General features: G+C 35.6%; 1 protein-coding gene across 1 annotated transcript; it reads left to right on the top strand.

Moving 5' to 3' along the window:
• Window positions 1-2845: 2845 nt before the first annotated feature.
• Window positions 2846-4687, top strand: LOC128043141 (zinc finger BED domain-containing protein DAYSLEEPER-like). The gene is made up of 2 exons (XM_052635397.1): window positions 2846-4458; window positions 4548-4687. Exons 1-2 carry the CDS (start codon window positions 3549-3551, stop codon window positions 4628-4630), a joined length of 993 nt encoding a protein of 330 aa, XP_052491357.1. The 5' UTR covers window positions 2846-3548; the 3' UTR covers window positions 4631-4687.
• The last annotated feature ends 15539 nt before the right edge of the window (window positions 4688-20226 follow it).

The following is a 20226-nucleotide window of genomic DNA, read 5'->3' as shown; positions in this document are numbered from 1 at the left end:
CTACTAAGTCATTTTGCTCAGAGGTATGTGGACAAGACACGCGATGAAGAATTCCACATTGTTGAATATACAAGGTAAAGGGCCGAAACTCCCCACCTCCATCGGTCTGAATTTGTTTAAGTTTAACACCTAACTGCAGTTCAACACAGGTCTTAAATGACACAAAGGCATGAAAAGGATTAGATTTCTTTTTAGGAAAATATATCCATGTGTGCTGTGAGAACGAATCTACAAATAAAAAGTAGTATTAATAGCCAGAAGAGTAACAAGGAGTTGGTTCCCATACATCAACTACCACAAGTTCTAAAGGAGCAGTATACACTGAATTAGAAGAAACAAATGGTAATTTGTGACCTTTACCGAGTTCACATGCATTACACAATAAGTAACTCTTATTTCTAGAGATTCTAACATTACAAGCATCCAAAACACTACGAACAACTCCATGTGACGGATGATCCAATCGTCTATGCCACTAGTCAAACTGAGCATTTGACCCCTGTTGTTGAAGAGACCCTGCACTAGTTGTACTTAACGCATTAAAGGCAGACTCAAACTTTGCAGTATCAAATTGATACAACCCATTCGATTCACTTTCGCAAAGCAACGTTTGATGAGTCTCTAGATCCTTGACAAAGCAATAGTTAGGATAAAACTCAAAAAACGCACCATTGTCCTCTGCAAACTTCGAAACAGAGAACAAATTTTTTCGAATATCAGGAACATACAGTAAGTCCTTAAGCAACAACGAACTAGAATCTTTAGCTAAGATAGAGCACCTACCAACACGCGTAATAGATTGAATCTAATCAAAGGCAAAAAGAAACTGAAACTGCTGACTTGAACCATGGTGAACCTGATCTGCCTCATAAGCTGAAGGTTGAATCTGACGAAGTGGACCACGTACTACTGGATCAGGAACATAATAATGAGACTGCAACCCAGAGCAAGTTGATCCACTACCCGTATAGCACATATATGTAGTAATGAGCTTAAGACCCACATGAGACGCAGATCCAACCCAGTTAGAATTCTCATTATCAGCCCTCATTCTAGGGTTTTCTCTAGAGGTGCTCATGGGCCGGGCGGCCCGGCCCGGCCCGGCCCGACGGCCCGACCGAAAAATGGGAGGGTTTGGGTAAAAATATAGGCCCGAAATATGGGCTTGGGCAAAATCGGCCTGTTTAAAAAGCGGGCGGCCTCAGCAAAATTTTTTGGCCGGGCACCCTACCGACACATAATAAATATATTTTTTATTTCTAAAATATATTCCCTATTTCCCAAATATCCCATCCCAGTAAGTCAGTATTCAGTAACCCATTTCCCCCTTTTCCCATTTCCCTTTCGACATTTCTCCCTAACCTAACCCTAAGCTCGTGCCTCCTTCCATTTTTCTCAATTCGAGTTCACCTCCCAGACAATCCACCTCCGATCCTCCACCGATCCACCCACTGCACCTCCACGGCTCCACCCATTTCCGAATCGAGGTTAGAGCGAAGCTACAAACGTTGTTGCCTTACAGTTCCTTTTTTGTTTGATGTCTTTTGTTTATAATCTGTTTATAATCTTCTTTATAATCTGTTGTTGTTGCCTTACTAATGTTGCCTTACAGTTCCCTTTGTTTAGCTGTTTATAATATGTCGTTGTTTCCTCCTATTGTTGCCTTACAGTTCCATTTGTTTCGTTGTTGCCTTACTGTTGTTGCATAGCATCTCAATATTTTTATGGACATTTAATTTATGCTTTACAAGATTCATTCACTGCGACATTCTTAAACATATGATTCCTTTTTTTTTTTATCAAATATTTAACATATGATTTTTGTCTCCAAATCCAAAGTCAAATAATTATATATAAAACTTTATTTGCAATATGATATTGTTGTTTGACTCACTTCCAAGTGAACTTATATGGGCATTTTAGCTCTTAATTTGTGTTTTAAGCTATTATCCTGTGAGTTAACATCAACATAAAATGGTGCTTATATTTTTATGAAATTATTAACTAAATAATTAATATTGTTAATTTTTGAATAAAACAATAATTTTTAATGTAATATACTGTTTTAATATATTGTTTTAATATACTATTATAAATATACTTTTTAATATATTATTTTAATACACATTAAATGTTGGTGTCCTAATGTATTATAACAAATTTTAATATACTTACCGCTTTTTAATAAAATACTAGAAAACTATGTATGAAAGTTTATTTAATTTTAATACATGTATGTATACTTTTTAATATATTGTTTTAATATACTATTATAAATATAATTTTTAATATATTGTTTTAATACACATTAAATGTTGGTGTCCTAATGTATTATAACAAATTTTAATATACTTACCGCTTTTAATAAAATACTAGAAAACTATGTATGAAAGTTTATTTAATTTTAATACATGTATATATATAAGTATATATTCAATAATCAAGTTATAAATAAGATTATTTTTGGATTGCAGGACTTGAGTTTTATGACTATGGCTAGTTCAAACACTCCTATACCTGTGGACGATGGGTTTAATGAGTATGAAAGTTCTCTCAAACGTCAAAAGGCTACCACTTCAAAGGTGTGGGATGAAATGACGAAGCTTGAATGCGAGAACAAAAATGAATTGAAGGCACAATGTAATCACTGTAAGACTATCTTCTCTGTTAAATCTTCTAGTGGAACCTCTCATTTAAGACGCCATCTAAATAGTTGTTTGAAAAAAGTTAATAAGGACATCACTCAATACACCATAGCCACTCAACCATCACCCGAAGGTGTTCCATCTATAAAAAACTACAAGTTTGATGCTGATGAGTGTCGAAAAGCTATTTCTACTTTTCTTGTGTGTGGCAAGAATTCATTTAGGACAGTTGAAGAACCGGGCTTTAGATACATGATGAGAATTGGTAGTCCTAATGTTAAGAATATAAGTAGACATACAGCTGCTAGGGATGTCCTAATGTATTATGCAAAAGAGAGAGATCGTGTTAAAGAAGAGTTGGCTAAAGCACCTGGTTTAATTTGTCTAACTTCCGATAATTGGAACTCAGAGCATACTAATGATGAATATATTTGCATTACTGCTCATTGGGTTGACAAAGATTGGAAGCTACAAAAGAGAATCATAAGGTTTAGAGCTTTATTTCCTCCGTATGATGGTTTGAACATAGCGGATGAACTTGTTTTATGTTTATCTCAATGGGGTATAGATAAGAAAATTTTTAGCATCACCTTGGATAATGCTTCTTATAATGATGTTATGGTTTCTTGTCTTAAAAATCGTTTTCGTGCAAACCGAGCTATTTTGTGTGATGGTGCTTTTTTTCAAGTTAGATGTTGTGCACATATATTGAATCTTATAGTTAAAGCTGGTTTGGAACTTGCCGATGATGTTGTTGGTAAGATTCGAAATGGAATTAGGTACATAAGAAAGTAGGGAATTCGTAGGAAAAGATTTTATGATGTGGCCGACAAAAGTTTTCATTTGAATGTGACCAAAAAGTTGCGTCAAGATGTGTGTGTGAGATGGAATTCTACCTATTTGATGCTTGAATCTTCTCCTTACTATAAAGATGTGCTAGATTATTGGGGCCAACGGGATAAAGATTATCAAATGTTTGCACTTTCTAGCGAGGAGTGGAGAAATGTTGCTATTCTTTGCAAATTTTTGAAAGTCTTTTATGATGTGACTTGTGTTTTTTCTGGTTCTAATTATCCAACGGCTAATCTTTATTTTAGAGGGGTTTGGAAGGTTCACAAGCTCTTGATTGATACAGTTAAAGGCCCTTATTCGTTTTTAACTCCAATGGTTAAGCAAATGCAAGAGAAATTCAATAAGTATTGGGCTGAGTATTCGTTGATATTGTCATGTGCTACAATTTTAGATCCTCGTTACAAGTTGAATTATGTGCAGTATTGCTTTAAAACAATCTATGGTATTCATGCTTCAGGTTTTGTTGAGACCATTCTTAGCAATCTTAGACTCTTGTTTGATGAGTATGTTAAGAAATCCAAATCCATGTCTTCCTCTTTGGCTGAGAGTTCTAATGTTTCGGATAAAAATCTTGTTGATTCTAGTTTGGATGAACACAATGATAATAGTGCTGATTTTGGGGGATATTTTGATGAGAGTGATGATTATAAAAGGTATTTAAATGAATCTAGCACTAGGAGTGAGAATTCACAGTTGGACATTTATTTGGAAGAACCAGAGCTTGAGTTGAATAGTCAAATAGATGTTTTAGATTATTGGAGCAAAAGTTCAGTTCGATACAATGAGCTTTCATTATTGGCTCGTGATCTTTTGGCAATTCCAATATCGACTGTAGCTTCCGAATCGGCTTTTAGCATGGGTAAGAAAGTTATCACACCTTTGAGGAGTTCACTTAAGCCAAAAACAGTTCAAGCCGTTGTTTGCTTGGATGATTGGATGCGAGCTAAGGGATTTTCAGCAGGTAATTATTATCCTCGTTTTATTGTTCGAATTTTATATTATTTTTTCATCAATTTGATTATCTAATTATTTATTCTTATTTCATGTTAGAAATTGGTTGCAAAAAGGACGATGAAGACGATGACGACGTTGAGGACGATGAGGATGATGATGTTTCTTCGGTAGCTTTTTAAGATACTTTCCTTCTAAATATGTTGATGGACAATTTATGTTTTGTTATGAAATTAAATATGTTGATGGATTAATATATGAATATTATGGTTTGTTGCTTAATTTTCCAAAGTCATTATGCAATATGCATAGAATATTTATGACATTTTTTGACAGTTTTGGTATTATTTGACGCTTTTTGCAACTTAAAACTTAAAAGCAATAGCAAAGGCTTATTGCCCAATGATAATATGTCGTTAGTCCTTATTACTTGTATAATCATTTTTATTTTTATTCTCTATTTTTAAGAATTGATTGTTAGTTTGTTACCTAAATGTCACAAATGTGTAATTATAGACAATTAAATAACATTTAAATTCAATTAGTTGGTAATTTTTAAACTTACGATGTATTAGTTTAGTGTAATACTACATCAATTCTAACATTTTATTTGTAGATAACATGATGAAAGCTATTATTTTAAATTTTTTCATTATATACAAAAAAATATAATTTGATATTTGATATAACTTTAATAAAATTAGTTTTAACTTTTAAGTAAGTAAAAAAATCGGCCGGGCGGGCCGAGTCCTGCTTCATATTTTTCCACGGTAGGCACTGGCTACATCTCAGCCCATATTTCGGTCGGGCAACCGCCTACTAAGCGGGCCGAAATTTTTTTCTGGGCCTGACCCGGCCCGGCCCGGCCCATGAGCACCTCTAGTTTTCTCCCTCACCGTCAGACGTCGAATCATACCTGTAGAAGCATCTCTGAGCAAGGTGCCCAAACTTTCCACAAATCTGACATTGAAGCCTCATGCTACCACCACGTCATCCTCTACCTTGACCGCGACGAGAGAACTCAGATCCACGAGATGATCAAAACATCTCTAACGGCGGTTGTCCAGTATACGATGGAACATCTGGTGCTGAAACAGTCTTGCTTGCCACCGCAACATTAGTTGCAAACGAAGCCTGAGATAAATGGCCTTGTTGGCGAGCCTCAGCATCCAACAGAGCAGTCGTGACTCTTTGGAGATCAAATGGAACTCTACTGGTAGTGATAATTAAGACCACATGGTCAAACTCCCTTGGTAAATCATTTAAAATAGCAGACTGTTATTCTTCCATCGATACCCGTTAACCACACCCTACCAATGAATCAAAAGATATTTGATCTCTACTAAATAGGCAGACATCGACAACTCATTTTTTCAAACACTATGCAACAACGATCGATAGTGCATGGCCTTAATGGTTGAGTGAGACCCAAATATACGCATAAGAGCCTCCCACAACTCAAAAGACGAGAGCAGCCATGTTGCGAGCGCAGAATCTTGCTGTTCATAGCGCATATACATCGGATTCTCAACTGAAGTACCATCATCATTAACCACCATTTTCAAAGGAATAGTAACCGTCCAATCTATAAACATTTGTAAGCGATGAGTCTTAATAATCAACAGCATATACTGTTTCCAAGCCAAGAAATTCCCATCATCCACCAGAACGGCCACATTCTGTGACGTAAGAACTAGAAACTTATCTGTTGCTAACTCTACAGATAACATCACCTACACAGCAGCCACTTACACAAGAAAAAACTATGCTCTAATACCATGTTAGAAACTCATGAATGAAAGAATGAGTTTATTCTTCAATCAAAACTACTATGTTTAGTATACAAGCCATACATTTATACAACAAGAGAACTTCACAAACTAATTCATAACACCCATCTAACAGAGTCTAACAACACTAACAGAATCTAATTGGCATAGTTACTCTAACACACACATATGTTTCTGAATGTAGAAGCAAAATTGAATCAATCAACCTTGATGGCCCAAACTAGTTAATAGATATGATTCGTTTTGTTTTAGTTTTATATGGGTTGCTTGAATCTGTGATTCACACACACACTCTCATGCATGCAAAATACAAATGTAACACACACCAATAATTTGGTGTAATTTATTATTTGGAACACAATATTGGATTTTGAATTGTAGTTTATGACGCTGTTGAAACAATAAAAATCATTAGTCCATTGCACTAGATTACAGGGATCGAGGCAAATGGTGCATTACTTGATATTGTGTTTTTTTTTTCATTAGATAATTATAAAGAAGTTACAATTTAATTACTAAGTATTTGAAATTATTCTTTTAGTCACTTGACTATTAAGTGGTTAAATTTTTAGTAGGTTTAATAATAATTTTGTCTTTTGCTTTTATACTTTGTGTATCGAATCCTAATCCTAATTCTATATAAAATTATAAAAAAACTCAAAATTATGTTTAAAAAGCTAGAAAAGTTCTAATGTTTATACAAGAAAATTCTAGATTTAAAACTAATGTTTATACAAGAAAATTCTAGATTTTATTGCAAGAAAGCCCAAGATTATTCAATATTGAGACATAAAAAGAATATGGTCATTTAATAGAATCCAATAACAAATAAAAATAACATAGAACCAGATTAGTAATACTTTCAAGGCGAGTTCCATGGTTAAGAACTTCTTCCGAACAAATATTATAAAGTCTTATAAAATTGACTCGATGCCATTTTTTAGCTAAAAGATACAAAATGTATTACAAAATTTCTTTTTTAAACTCAATTCAAAATTTCAACTCTTTTAAATTATTTTTCAAAACCCAAATCGTAAAAACAAATTTATATTTTGACTTTTTTTCCTTTTCTTATAATGTGAAACAGTTTTCCCTCATTTATCTAATTTTATCTATTTTTTTAATTTTGAAAATTTTTTATGTGTATATAAAATTTTCTAATTTTTAGAAAAATTCAAATTGTTATCATATAATGAAGGTTAAAAGTTGAAAATTAAAACTATTATTATACTAATTAAAGAAGTTTCACCGATGATGGATAAAAATTATTTTAAAAATTTAGTGATGAAGTTGTATTTTTAGTAAAATGACTCCAAGAAAAGTCATAATTGTGTCACTAATGTTATAGTTAAATAAATAAATAAATAAATAAAGCTACAAAGCCTTTTTGTAAAATTTTTTGAGAGGAATGACTTTCTTATTCTATTTTAACAGGCCAAAAAAGAGCCATATTACATGATAGGCATGGAAAATAAGTCATCCAATAAATCTATTAATCCCTAATTTCTAGAACAAAATCCTTAACTTCTCTCCTAAATATATTATTTACATATTTAACAGATATTTGCATATCTTTATATATTCCCTAGCTTCTTTCCTAATACCCCCTCAAGTTGGTGCGTGAAGATTACGAACCTCTAACTTGCTTAGAAGATACTCAAATTTTTGTGGCCCCAAAGCTTTAGTGAAGATATCGGCTAATTGCTCAGAGCTACGAACATAAACGGTTTGAACATGTCCATGTTGAATCTCATCACGAAAAAAATAACAATAAATTTCAATATGCTTTGTTCTCTCATGAAACACATGATTTGCACTAATATGTAAGGCTGCTTGACTATCACAATCAACAACATAGGATTGGAGTGAACAACACCAAGAGACAACAAGAGACCCTTTTAACCATTTTAGTTCACACACAATTGTAGCCATGGAACGATATTATGCTTCAAAAGAAGATCTCAACACTATATATTTATTTTTAGTCTTCCAAGAAATAGGTGAGGTGCCTAGCATAACAAAATACCCAGTGAAAGATTGTCGCATTAAAGGACAACTTCATCAATCAGAATCACAATAACATATAATCGTAGATCACAACCAGCACATAAAAATATTCCCTGTCCAAGACTTCACTTCAAATAACGAATCACACGCAAAGATGTTTCCCAATGAGCTTTCCTTGGTTGATGCATAAATTGTGTCAAGATATGGACATTGCAGGACAACTCAGGTTGAGTAAGAGTCAAGTAAATCAATCTTCTCATCAATCTCTGATACTTTTCTGAATCTTCTAACAACACACTCTCTGCCAAGGCTAAATGGTGATTTTGTTCAATGGGAAAACTAGATGGTTTAGCATCCAATAACTCAGCTTCGTAATAATATCCAAAGCATATTTTTGTTGCCAAAGAAATATCCCTTTACAATTTTGTGCCACCTTTATGCCCAAAAAATATTTCAATGTTCCCAAATCTTTCATATGGAAACAGTGGCATAAATAATCTTTAAACTTCTGAATGGCAACACTATTATTTCCTGCAATAACAAGATCATCAACATACACCAGTACACTCAATTGTATCTTATCTTGATTCAAAGTAAACAATGAATTGTAAGATAGAGACTGCTTTAATGCAGTTGCCAACTTCGAACCAACACCGAGGGGCCTATCGTAACCCATAAAATGATTTACGTAATCTACAGACTTTGTCAGCTTGTTTGTGTGATGAAACTAAGAGGCATCTTCATGTACACCTCTTCTTCTAAATCTCCATACATGAATGCATTATGAACATCCATTTGATAAAGTTCCCATTTCTTTGTTCCAGCCACCGAAAGAAACGTACGAACAGTCACCATTTTTGCTACAAGGGCGAATGTCTCACTGTAATTAGTTCCTTCAATCTGATTATTGCCAAGAATCACCAATCGAGCTTTATAACGTTCAACTGAACCATTTGAATTATATTTGATCTTTTAAACCCATTTACTCCCTATAGCTCATTTTCTCGGTAGTAATATTCCAAAGTCCATGTCCCATTAGCTTCTAGAGCCTTAATTTCTTTCGTCATAGCTTCTTTCCATCAAATATCTTTTATGGCTTGCACATATGAAGTAGGTTCCCTTTTAGCTGCCATAGCTACTAGAAAAGAATGATGTTTTGGAGAAAGATTGTCACAATTTACATAATGTGCTCTAGGATAAGAGATACCTAAGGACAAAATTGGTTTGGATGAACGTACAAGGGGCTTATTCGTTGTGCAATATATGTCACAAAATCTATCAGTCGAGTAGAAATTTCTTTTATTCTATGACCATGCCCAAGTTGTTCTTAAACAAATTCACTTGAGAATTCAGTAACACCATTTGTTGTCGTTATCGCATTGAATCACAGTTGAATTCTCAAGTACCTAACTTTCTTTGACCTCATTCAAGTCATCATCAGCATGGTTGATGATACTGAAATGAGCATCTTGTGCTAGTTCTAGTTGTGCACCCTCATTACCAACATCAACAGATGGAAATTCATATTCAGAAAACAAAACATCTCTCGATACAAAATACTTTCCTGTATCAAGATCATAAACACTCCACCCTTTTTTTTTCCCAAAAAGTTATCCTACAAACACACAACATTGATTTCTGCTAGCAAACTTTTCTTTCTCCTTATTCAAGTTTCGAACATAACAAAGGCATCTAAAAGTTTGGATATGATTATAACTAGAAGGTTTACCAAATAAGATCTCATAAGGAGTTTTTCCTCCCAATAGTTTAGAAGGTGTCCAATTGATTAAATATCTAACCGTCAAAACACATTCTCCCCAAAACTTGATAGGAAGAGTGCCCTGAAATATTAAAGCTCTAGCCATATTTAATATATGGCGATGCTTTCTCTCAATACGACTATTCTGTTGAGGTGTTCCTACACATAAAGTCTGATGTAAAACTCTATTTTCAGAAAAATAGTCTTTCAAACACGTAAATCCAGCCCCATTATCGCTTCTAACTACTTTTACATCTTTATGAAATTTTCTTTTAGTCATAGCAAAGAAATTACGCATGACAATGCCCACTTCTATTTTTTCAGCAACTATATCCATACGAAACACCACAAGAAGCATTAACACGACAAGGTCCCTAAAAATTACAATGAATTAATTCAAAATTTTCATTTACTTTAGTGTCACTAGAAACAAAAACTTCTCTTGTTTTATTAGCTTTTAAACAAATGTCACATGGTTTATTCTTCACCAAACTATTACTCAGTTTAATATAAGGAAGATATTCTATTGTTTTTGTAGACGAGTGCCCCATCCTCCTATGCCATAATTCAAAAGAATCTACATGACTAGCCTTGCATGCTTGGACTGATGTTGCCTACTTCAAATAGTAAAGCGTCTTGCATTGTTCACCCGCTCCAATCACTATCCTCGAGGTGCGGTCTTGTATAACACAAATTTTATTAGTAAACTGGACATTACAATTAGACCCATCGACCAACTGTGACACAAATATCAAATTGCAGTTCAAGTTTGGAACATAAAGAGCATTGTCTAGTTTGATATGTTTTCCCAAACAACCCAATCCCTCCTTCAACGTCATTACCTCCTCACCATTAGATAAACCAATTGGACATGCCTCAATTTCTTTCAAATTTGTTAAACATTCTAAAGTATGTGTCATATGTTGGGAAGCACCCAAATCAATGATCAAACTTAGGTTACTCTTACCATTTAACTTTTCGATAGTACCCGATTTGTATGTGTTCAACAAATTGAGAAATAGTGTCTATTGTTCAGTTGTTTAGGTCTTATATGTTGTACATTCTCTTATTACTGTCATTGATGATAATGGTTGCCCAATTACGTGAGTTGTATTCACCTTTGGCACATTACTACGCCCTTGCCTTGTACTCTGTCCCACTTATCCACGTCCAGTCCCTTTGGATCAGTTTCCCCACCATTCGAATATCCAATAAGTTGGAAACAAGTTTCAGAATCATGTCCCTTTCTTTTGCAATGTGAGCAAACAATTGATTTGTCTCTTATTTATGTATTATACTTTCGACCTCTTATTTTGGCTTGCATAAAAAACTCACAACTTCTTCATGTTCCTCCTTCCCTCATGAAATTTTTTTAATGCGTTCTTCTTAGCACACCAACAAGTATGCCTTGTTTAAGTTTGGCAATGAATCTGTGCTTAAAATATTGGAACAAATAATTTCATATAACACATCTTCTAACCCCATCAAAAATTGATGAAGCCTTTCTTCTTCTCGTTTCTTGTCGAGTTCAGTTGCAATATTACAATCACATTTTCCATAATGGTAGATGGGAATTTGCTCATCATTTTCAAGTTCTTCCCATAGTTGTTTCAATTTCCCATAGTAAGTCACAATTGGAAAACCTCTCTACTTACAATTGGCAAGTTCTACCTTGATCTGCTGAACTCGAGGTCCATTAGCAGTAGATAATCGTTCTTTGATATCCTCCCATAAATCCTTTTCAATCTCCATATAAGTTATAGTAGATCGCAGGGTTGGCTCGATTATGTTGAGCATCTATAAAACCTTCATAGAATTTACAGTCCACCAATCCTCAAATTCAGAGAAATCAACATCAAGTTATTCAATTGCTCCATCAATAGATTTGAATTTCTTCTTAGCCCTCAACGTAGTTCGCATAGCTCTAGCCCATTCATCATAGTTGTCTCATTTCAATTGCACTTAGAGTATTTACATTACCAAGATTATCACTCGAAGTCAACACGTAGGTGGAAGCAGGTTTCTTTCCTTCTATATTCATGGTAATTTTATTTTTCTCTGGCTCTTGATACCATGTAAAAGCTTTTGAGCAAAATGTCTTTTTTCTTCTATTTTAACAAGCAAAAAAAGAGCCATATAAATATATGATAGACATGGAAAATAAGTCGTCCAATAACTCTATTAAAATCCCTAATTTCTAAAACAAGATTCCTAACTTCTCTCCTAAATGTATTATTTACATATTTAATGGCAAAATAAGGCCTATAGGCCACTTTTTTTAATTAGGATTTTACATCAATTTTAAAATTAATTAAGGATATAGGTAAATTTAATTGGAAAGCACGCCTAGCCACATCCAACTGGATGAGGCTTCTGAAAAGCTCAGCCAGCTACACATGCTTCTTAGTTCTCCTTCTTAGGGTTAGGGTTTTCATTTTATTAGGGTCAGGGTTTCGGGTATTTTAAAAGTGTTCAGGATTTTCGACTGAAACGACAAAAATTAATAAATAGTTTTGAGGGTTCGGGGATGTGATAACGCGCCTCAACACACATACATTTCATATATCACATCGAGATATGACCATGACCTTAGAAACCCATCGTGGGGAAATTTGGTTTCAAGGTAATAATGGCTGATACATTTCATAATTTTTTCTCTCTTTCCAAGCAGTCAGTATCTTTAACCTTTCCTTTTTGTCTGAAGGCCAACATCGAGGTGGACATAAGAGGGATCTCAGGAGGAAAGCGAATGTTCCAACACAGTAGAGGTCAAACTCAAGTCAGCGCGACATTGGTTATAGTTATTAATGGGTTATGTAATAATGATAACCATCGTTAATCTAAAAGGAGCATCACTTTTACTACACCCTAATAGCCGTTCCCCGCTTGAAAGTTCTCTTGCATCCACGACGATGGCAAATTTTGAACAAGAATGAAGGTTAAAGGTACTGGTTGCCTGGAAATAGAGAAAAAAATTACACCGATTATGGCTAGAAGCCCTAGAGTTTTTTCGTATGATTATGCCCTTAAACTTCTGTATGGTATTTATAGGGAATCATTTTTATGTATTTGAAAAGATCGAGCTCGTGGCTATGTAACAACAGTCAACTGGCTCCCCCATTATACCCCGATCCATTATCGCATAACGACCATCGATTGAGACCTCTACGTCAACTTTTAGCCTTGACTGTACAAAGAAAAATCACCCTATAACCAACTTCTCTAGGATAGGTTTCGGAGGAAATGATCCCATCTTGGTATGATATATGAAATGTGTGAGGCTTGAAGCGATATCGCATCACCGGCGACTCAAGAATAACTCAAATATAAACCAAATACTTTTAGCGATCAAAATTTTTAAGATTGGAAAATAGTTTATAGTAGAGAAATAGAAAAGATTAGAGAGAAATTATATGAGTAAGGAATGATGAAGCTTGGTATGTGAGAGTTATTTTATAGTCGCATGGAAGGGTCTGTTTGCAAAGGAAAACCTTCAAAGTGCGGTGGAACATATTCTAAACATGTTAAAATATTTAAATCGTCTGAATTATTTGAAGTGTCAGGCTTTTCATCCCTAGGAATGGTCACTATGTTAGAGAATGCTCGCCCAACTAGGGAGCAGGAAAGCCCCCAACTGGGTGAGTTTTCTCTAACATATTTTACTATCCCCAAGCAAAAAGTACCTTTTCAAATGACTGTTGTGCACGTTATGAAGCGTAGAATCTCGATAAAATTATATGAGTTTTGAATGCGTGATAAAAATTATTTGTACCATACACTATGCAACTAATGTGCGTATTCATTCAAAATTCATAACACATATTCTCTTTCTCCCTACATAATTTTCTTATAAAAATGGTATAATTTTCATATCATAGACACACATCAAGTTAATATAAAAAAAACCTTGCATCACAGGTGAGAGTTGTGTGTACTCATTTAGACAACTCTACTTATTTCTTTGCGTTTATTCATCCAAACCATGATCGATATTAAAATGAGTCAACGAGTGAAATCCGTTATATACTACGACGGTCAAATCTGTAATACAAAGTTTGAGGTGGTGTTTGTAGGAGCGAAGTCTATGGAATTAGCTTTCAATAGTACTATTTAAATGCTTGAGCTACGGACCCAGATTAGGAGTAAAGTCGAGGGATCAAGCCAGGGAAGAATTACGAGGTTGCAATACAGATTTTTTACATCTGTTGACCCTTATAAGTATGAGTTATTCGATGTGATTAGTAAGACGCATCTCGAAACAGTCATATCATTGCACATCTTAAGCGGAAATAATATTATTGAGTTATATGTCGAGATCAATGATGCTGATAGACCTGGCCCATCTTTGACCTTCGTCGCTGCGAATACGAGTACCCGAACTTTAAATAAAAAGTTCTACTCCACAGTTGTGCAATAGGTTTTCTGACCTCTTTTAAAGTGGCTACTACGATTTTCCCAGGATATCGATAGGAAGACAATCATCAATCTCTGACATCAATCTAAATTTTAGGGATCAGTATCAGTCGGGGTATTAGCATAACTCAAATTTAGACAATCGGGCTCGACATTCAATCAGCGTATCTGATTTCAACTTTGGCATTGCATCAATGTTATGGGATGGAAGCAGTTATACTAGAGGATCATTGACATACATCGATCATCAACCTGAAGAGTGTTTTGAAGGGCACATGGGTTACAAGAGAACTGATGACCTACTCCTTTCGATGGGGGTCGGCGATGGGATGTCTAACACTATATTGGAAGTTGACAATGAAGGCGCGGATGAAGAAGGGGATACAGGTGAGTAAGAAGGGGTTGTAGATGCAAACGAGAGGGAGGAGTCAAAACTTGAGCAAATCCAGTAGCACGGTCTGAATGGTTCAGAAGTGGCACTATTTTTCGAATCAGATCCAGTTACAATGGAATCGAAACCTTGTGAGTCTAACGATGACACATTAGACAATACTCTGAACCCAGATCTACGATTTAATGCGTATGAACCTCCGCCTCACATGGCGAACATCGACCTATTGATCGAGGGTGGTTTAAAGTTTTCTTGGCTTCCGCACAGAACACTGGTCATGCAAACACAGTTCATGATTTACAAGTACTAGAAATTGGAATCAAATACCCTAAAAAAGATGATTTTCTTGCTGTACTAAAGCGGTACAACATCAAGAACGGCGTAAACTACTACGTCACGAAGTCTCACTTCGAAAAATTTAAAGAAAAGTACGTAATAAAGGATGGAAGGTGTAAGTGGAAAATCATGACGCTTTACTAGAAGAAAATCGAGCCATGAATGATAAAGAAGTATCTAGGTCCCCATATATGTGTTGCAACGGGTGCAAGTTAGGACCATCCAATGCTAGACTTGGATATGATTGCTGACGTTATTCTACTGATGGTAAAGGCCAGTCCCTAGATTGAAATACCGGTCCCAATTGCAAATATACATATCCAATACCAGTACACTCCAATGTACTACAAAGTATGAGTTGCAAAACAGAAGGCTATGGAGAAGTTGCACCACATGTGGGAGGATTTGTATAACTATCTATAGTAATTGTGTGAGGTATTGGATTGGTACGTACCAGGTTCTGTAACTGATCTCGAAATGTGCCCATGGTATTCTAGCAATCAGATGGTCTTTGAGAAAAGAGTATTCCGCCAATTTTTTGGACCTTTGAGCAATGTAAAGAGCCATTTCAGCACTGTAAGCCTATGGTCCCAATTAACGACACCTGGCTATACGGAAGGTATCAGCAGCGTTTTTGCTTACTGTTGCTCAGAATAATAATCGAAAGATTCTACCTATAGCGTTCACTATAACTCTCGAAATAATAGCAGATGACTAGGATTTTTTCCTAAGTCGATTGCGCCACCTTATTTGCCTGCAGCCCAACATATGTGTCATATCGGATAGGGGAATTGGAATACTCTTGGTGATTAATCGTCACAAATCCCTTTAAGATTGCATTGATCATTGGTACTACATTCGACATGTGGGATCCAATCGCTATAAAAGATATTCTTCGGTGATTGAGTGAGATCTAGTCATCAACATGGGTTTGTAGTTCTAACTATGTTTTCATTGCAAATCAAATTTTCAATTACAGGGTTATTTCATTACATTAACCGGTACCTATTTATCGACAAGTTACGAGCTCGTCCAACATATTTTCCATCAAAATTTGAACTGCTTAAGCACCATTAATGCATATGGTATGACATATGTTTCAAATATACTGTTCAAACAGTGGACGTAGTCGTACGACGGGGTTTTACGATATGAGCATTTGACGTCAAACTTGGTTAAGTGTATCAATTTGGTACTAAAAGGGATGCATCATTTGTCGGTAACATCGGTTGTCAAAGAGACATACTTTCAACTGGTTGCCTTATTTCCTAAGAGGAAGTCGGCATGTGCTGGACAAATAGCAGGTGATGGTAGATTATGTGATGACGTGATGCAAGAGATTTGACGAAGTATAGTGAGAGTGAACATGATGTATGTAGTGTGCCATTTACATTAGAACCTTGATTTTTGAGTCACGGAGCACGCTAGGCCCGATTAGGAAATGTCAGGTGCTTCCTATCGTGTGAACCTAACGGAAGAGACCTGCGATCATGGGAGATTCCAAGCACTTTGGTTCCCATGTGCTCATGCAATTTTTACATGTGGGAACATACGGATTTAGTACGTACCTTACATCAACGACTTCTACTGACTACAATGCATTCATAGTGTGTAAAGTCTTGAATTCCCACCCATCCCAGATGAGAGTATATGATTGTCTATGTCTAGGACGCCGTTCTAGTTGGTGCCAAATAAGAACCTACGTTGCGTCTCGAAAGGTAGCCTGAATTCTACCCGGATAAGGAATAATATGGATATTCGGAAGAGGCATGATCAATAGAAATTATGCAGGTATTGTGAAAACTCAAGGCATACAAAGCCAACATGTTCTTTGTACAGGGAAACGTTAGGGCCCTAGCATCGATAACATTGCTTTCAACCAAATTTCATATTCATTAGTGTTTTTTAATAACCAAGCTTTATTTTCATTTGCGCGTGCAATACTAATAGTGTTTGTTGTATTCAGTATGAACTATAAAGGTCGATATTCCGTACTGCGATTGGTTTTAAGGACATATAATTTATTTAGTTGTTGAAGAAAATAAAAAAAATTGTCGATAACAAGGTAAATCCAAAAAATCCATATTCAAAACAATATATAGGTAATAAAATCTGATAGTTGTTATTTATCGATAAAACATAGATAGTAATAATGACAAATGGTTTGTTTGAATGAATAACCTCAATTTTATTTATTTATTTATGATATATCTATATTTATATTAAAAATTAAAATAAAAAATAAAACCAATGGTGTCGTCAGGGAGAATGTGTGTCACACGGCGGTGGATGACGGTTGCGTGGAGGATTTCTGCGTACAACAGACCATACCACGGAGGTGCACCTGGAGTAGCATCCGGAGGTTCGGGCCTGTATACTTCCTCCTCCTTGTCATCACCACTTGAGTACGTAGCTAGCACGAACCCCTATGCAATCGTACATTTGGGATCGATACCGTCATCATCTTCCTTTATGGTCGATTGCTACGTTGTCCTCGTTTGCCATCTTGTATCTATCACTCCCTCGTCCACTGGTTGCAATGATGAGCCACACCCATAAAATAGTGATGTGCATGGTGTTTGAGTCACTATAGGCGTGAAACCATGAGGTGTTCTGAATCTTGGGTAAGTCGAAAAGGTATCGGGCATCGACATCACCACTGATTGTTATATAGACGCTTGTATTGGTGGCAACGGGTATGTTGGTGTCTGTCCCAACACGGGGTTTAGCATCGATATCTGCATAAGGGTGTAGTATGCGGGGGATGTCAGTGGAGCGAAGTATGTACCTGCAGGAACAGAAGAACCGATTACGTGCGACAGTTGTCCGTAGTGCGATGGTACTTGTGAATAAAACACATGGTTACTTAATTGAAAGGGAATATCTAGACCAAAGTGACTCAGATATTGCGTAGCTATAGGCGGCACATCTTCTGCTAGAACGGATAACGAACCCTTCGTGCGATCGCATCTCCTCTTGATATGTTGTGGTGGTCGACATGACCTCTTTGCCCGAATTTGCCAACTTCTCTCCTCTGGTGATAGCAGATACAACTTACCGATAAATATGAACCTTGCCAAGTAATCATCAACTGTTATCGTGTCTGTTGAGAAAAATTGTTCACGAATGGGTATATATTGCATCCTACATCCCCACGCATCGATGTGCTCCTCGTGCCGCTTCGAACAGTCGATGTTGTCCTTCTTCTGCATGTCCACTTTGTGTAGATCTTACAGGTCTTGCAGTGGCCGCAGAATTCATTGCCTCCACATGAATTGTTGCAACACATGTTCTATTTCGTGCATTTCCACCGTCGCGTATATTATCAACGGCACATTCACATCTCACATCTGTTGATTGCACAACACACATTCACATCTCACATCTGTTGATTGCACAACACTTTCAACAGAATACAGGATATGACATCGGTGTCGGCGTACGACATCCATTCAAGCTGAAAAGCAAAATTGTAAATATCGTTATTTATGATTTTTTTACCAACCATTACGTAATTAATATAGGTTCAAAAGAATAGGTAACTAACCTCAGCTTCTGAGAGTTGATCTAACAACAACCTAATATCTTCTAAATGATCGAGCAATCCAACGTAGCTCGGCCCATGGTTTCACCTGTACAAGTGATATGTTAGTTGAAACGTATAATAATAAAAATAACTATGCAAACTATGTATTTGTTAATAAATGATGTTTAGCTCGTCACCAATGGGAACATATATGGGTTGGTCACCTTGGGACGTAGAATCAATATTCGCTACTAACCCCACAACTGCAGCAGGAGCAAACAACCACTGGTCGATGCCGCACTCGGTAACGTGGCTCAACACATCTCCCGGTATAACATAAACAATACGACAGATCATCAACTTAGTTTTCCATACTCATTGAAGTCTACCAGACGTAGTAGCCACCTTAAGTGCACCAAATTTCGAGATTTTTCAGGCATTAAATGCCCCCGATTAACCTCATGATGTATGCTCAAGCGTATTATTGTATCACCTCCTCTATTTGGACTTTAGGGTCTTCACGGAGCTCATTGAAATTATCTTTAAACCAGTTCATCAATATCCGACCACCTTCGAACTTGTTTGGGACCTTCCTCAATAGTGATTAACAGAGGATCACTTTTCTTGGAACGATTGCAGATCCCGTGATGAATGGCTTATCCATTGTCAAACTGAGTGTAGTGCTACGTCTTCGAGTGTGATTGTACACTCGCCGCATAGAAGGTGAAAAATGTGTGTTTCAGGCCTCCATCTTTTCACCAACGTGCTAATTAGTTGCAAATCGAGTTTGCAGCCCTCGGACATATGGGACGTGTGTAAGAACCTGGTTGCTTACAAGTATCCGCGAATTTCAAGGATCACAAGCTTTCCCCATATTATGGATAAAGTCCTCTAGAACACGACCATTCACCTATTTAAACAATAGAAAAATTATAATTATAATAAAAAAATTAAATTTAACATTATTGAAAGTAACGAAATTTAAATTTTGGTCTTACCATCGCTAAATTGGCGGCAGAAATATACTTGTCGTTGAAGTGGATTAGAGAGGCAGTCATTTGGGAAAAGTCGATTTAAACAAATAAAAACGAGATAATTAAAAAAATAATATTTTTAAATAAAAATATCAAAAAAATATTAAAAACGAGAGAGTTTGAGAGATTGAGAAAGTTGAGAGAAGGATGTGAATGAAAAAAAAATTGAGGGATATTTATAGGGTAAAAAAAAGTTACCGTTAAGTATATATATATATATATATATATTTCCATTGACGGTAACATTCAGAAAACCATTAGAATCTGACTTAGGCCCCGTTCTTTAATGCTTCTCAGATGGACTTTTGAAATAAAAAGTGTTTTTCCCTTAAAAGCATTAAAGAACAGACATTATTTCAGAAAAATTTTCAACTAAAAAAAAAAACACTTTTTGGCATATGGAGAAGTTAAAAATTTTAACTTTTTCTTAGTCAAAAGTGATTTTGGCTTCTATTTACATTTTTAACCTTCGTCTTCTCCTAAAATTTTTAGTATTTATATTTGGTATATAAATATTATCCC

Source organism: Gossypium raimondii, chromosome 8, assembly GCF_025698545.1.
Source record: "Gossypium raimondii isolate GPD5lz chromosome 8, ASM2569854v1, whole genome shotgun sequence".
NCBI lineage: Eukaryota > Viridiplantae > Streptophyta > Magnoliopsida > Malvales > Malvaceae > Gossypium > Gossypium raimondii.
Note: the sequence above shows the minus strand (reverse complement) of the source record. Positions and strands in the feature narration are given on the sequence as shown.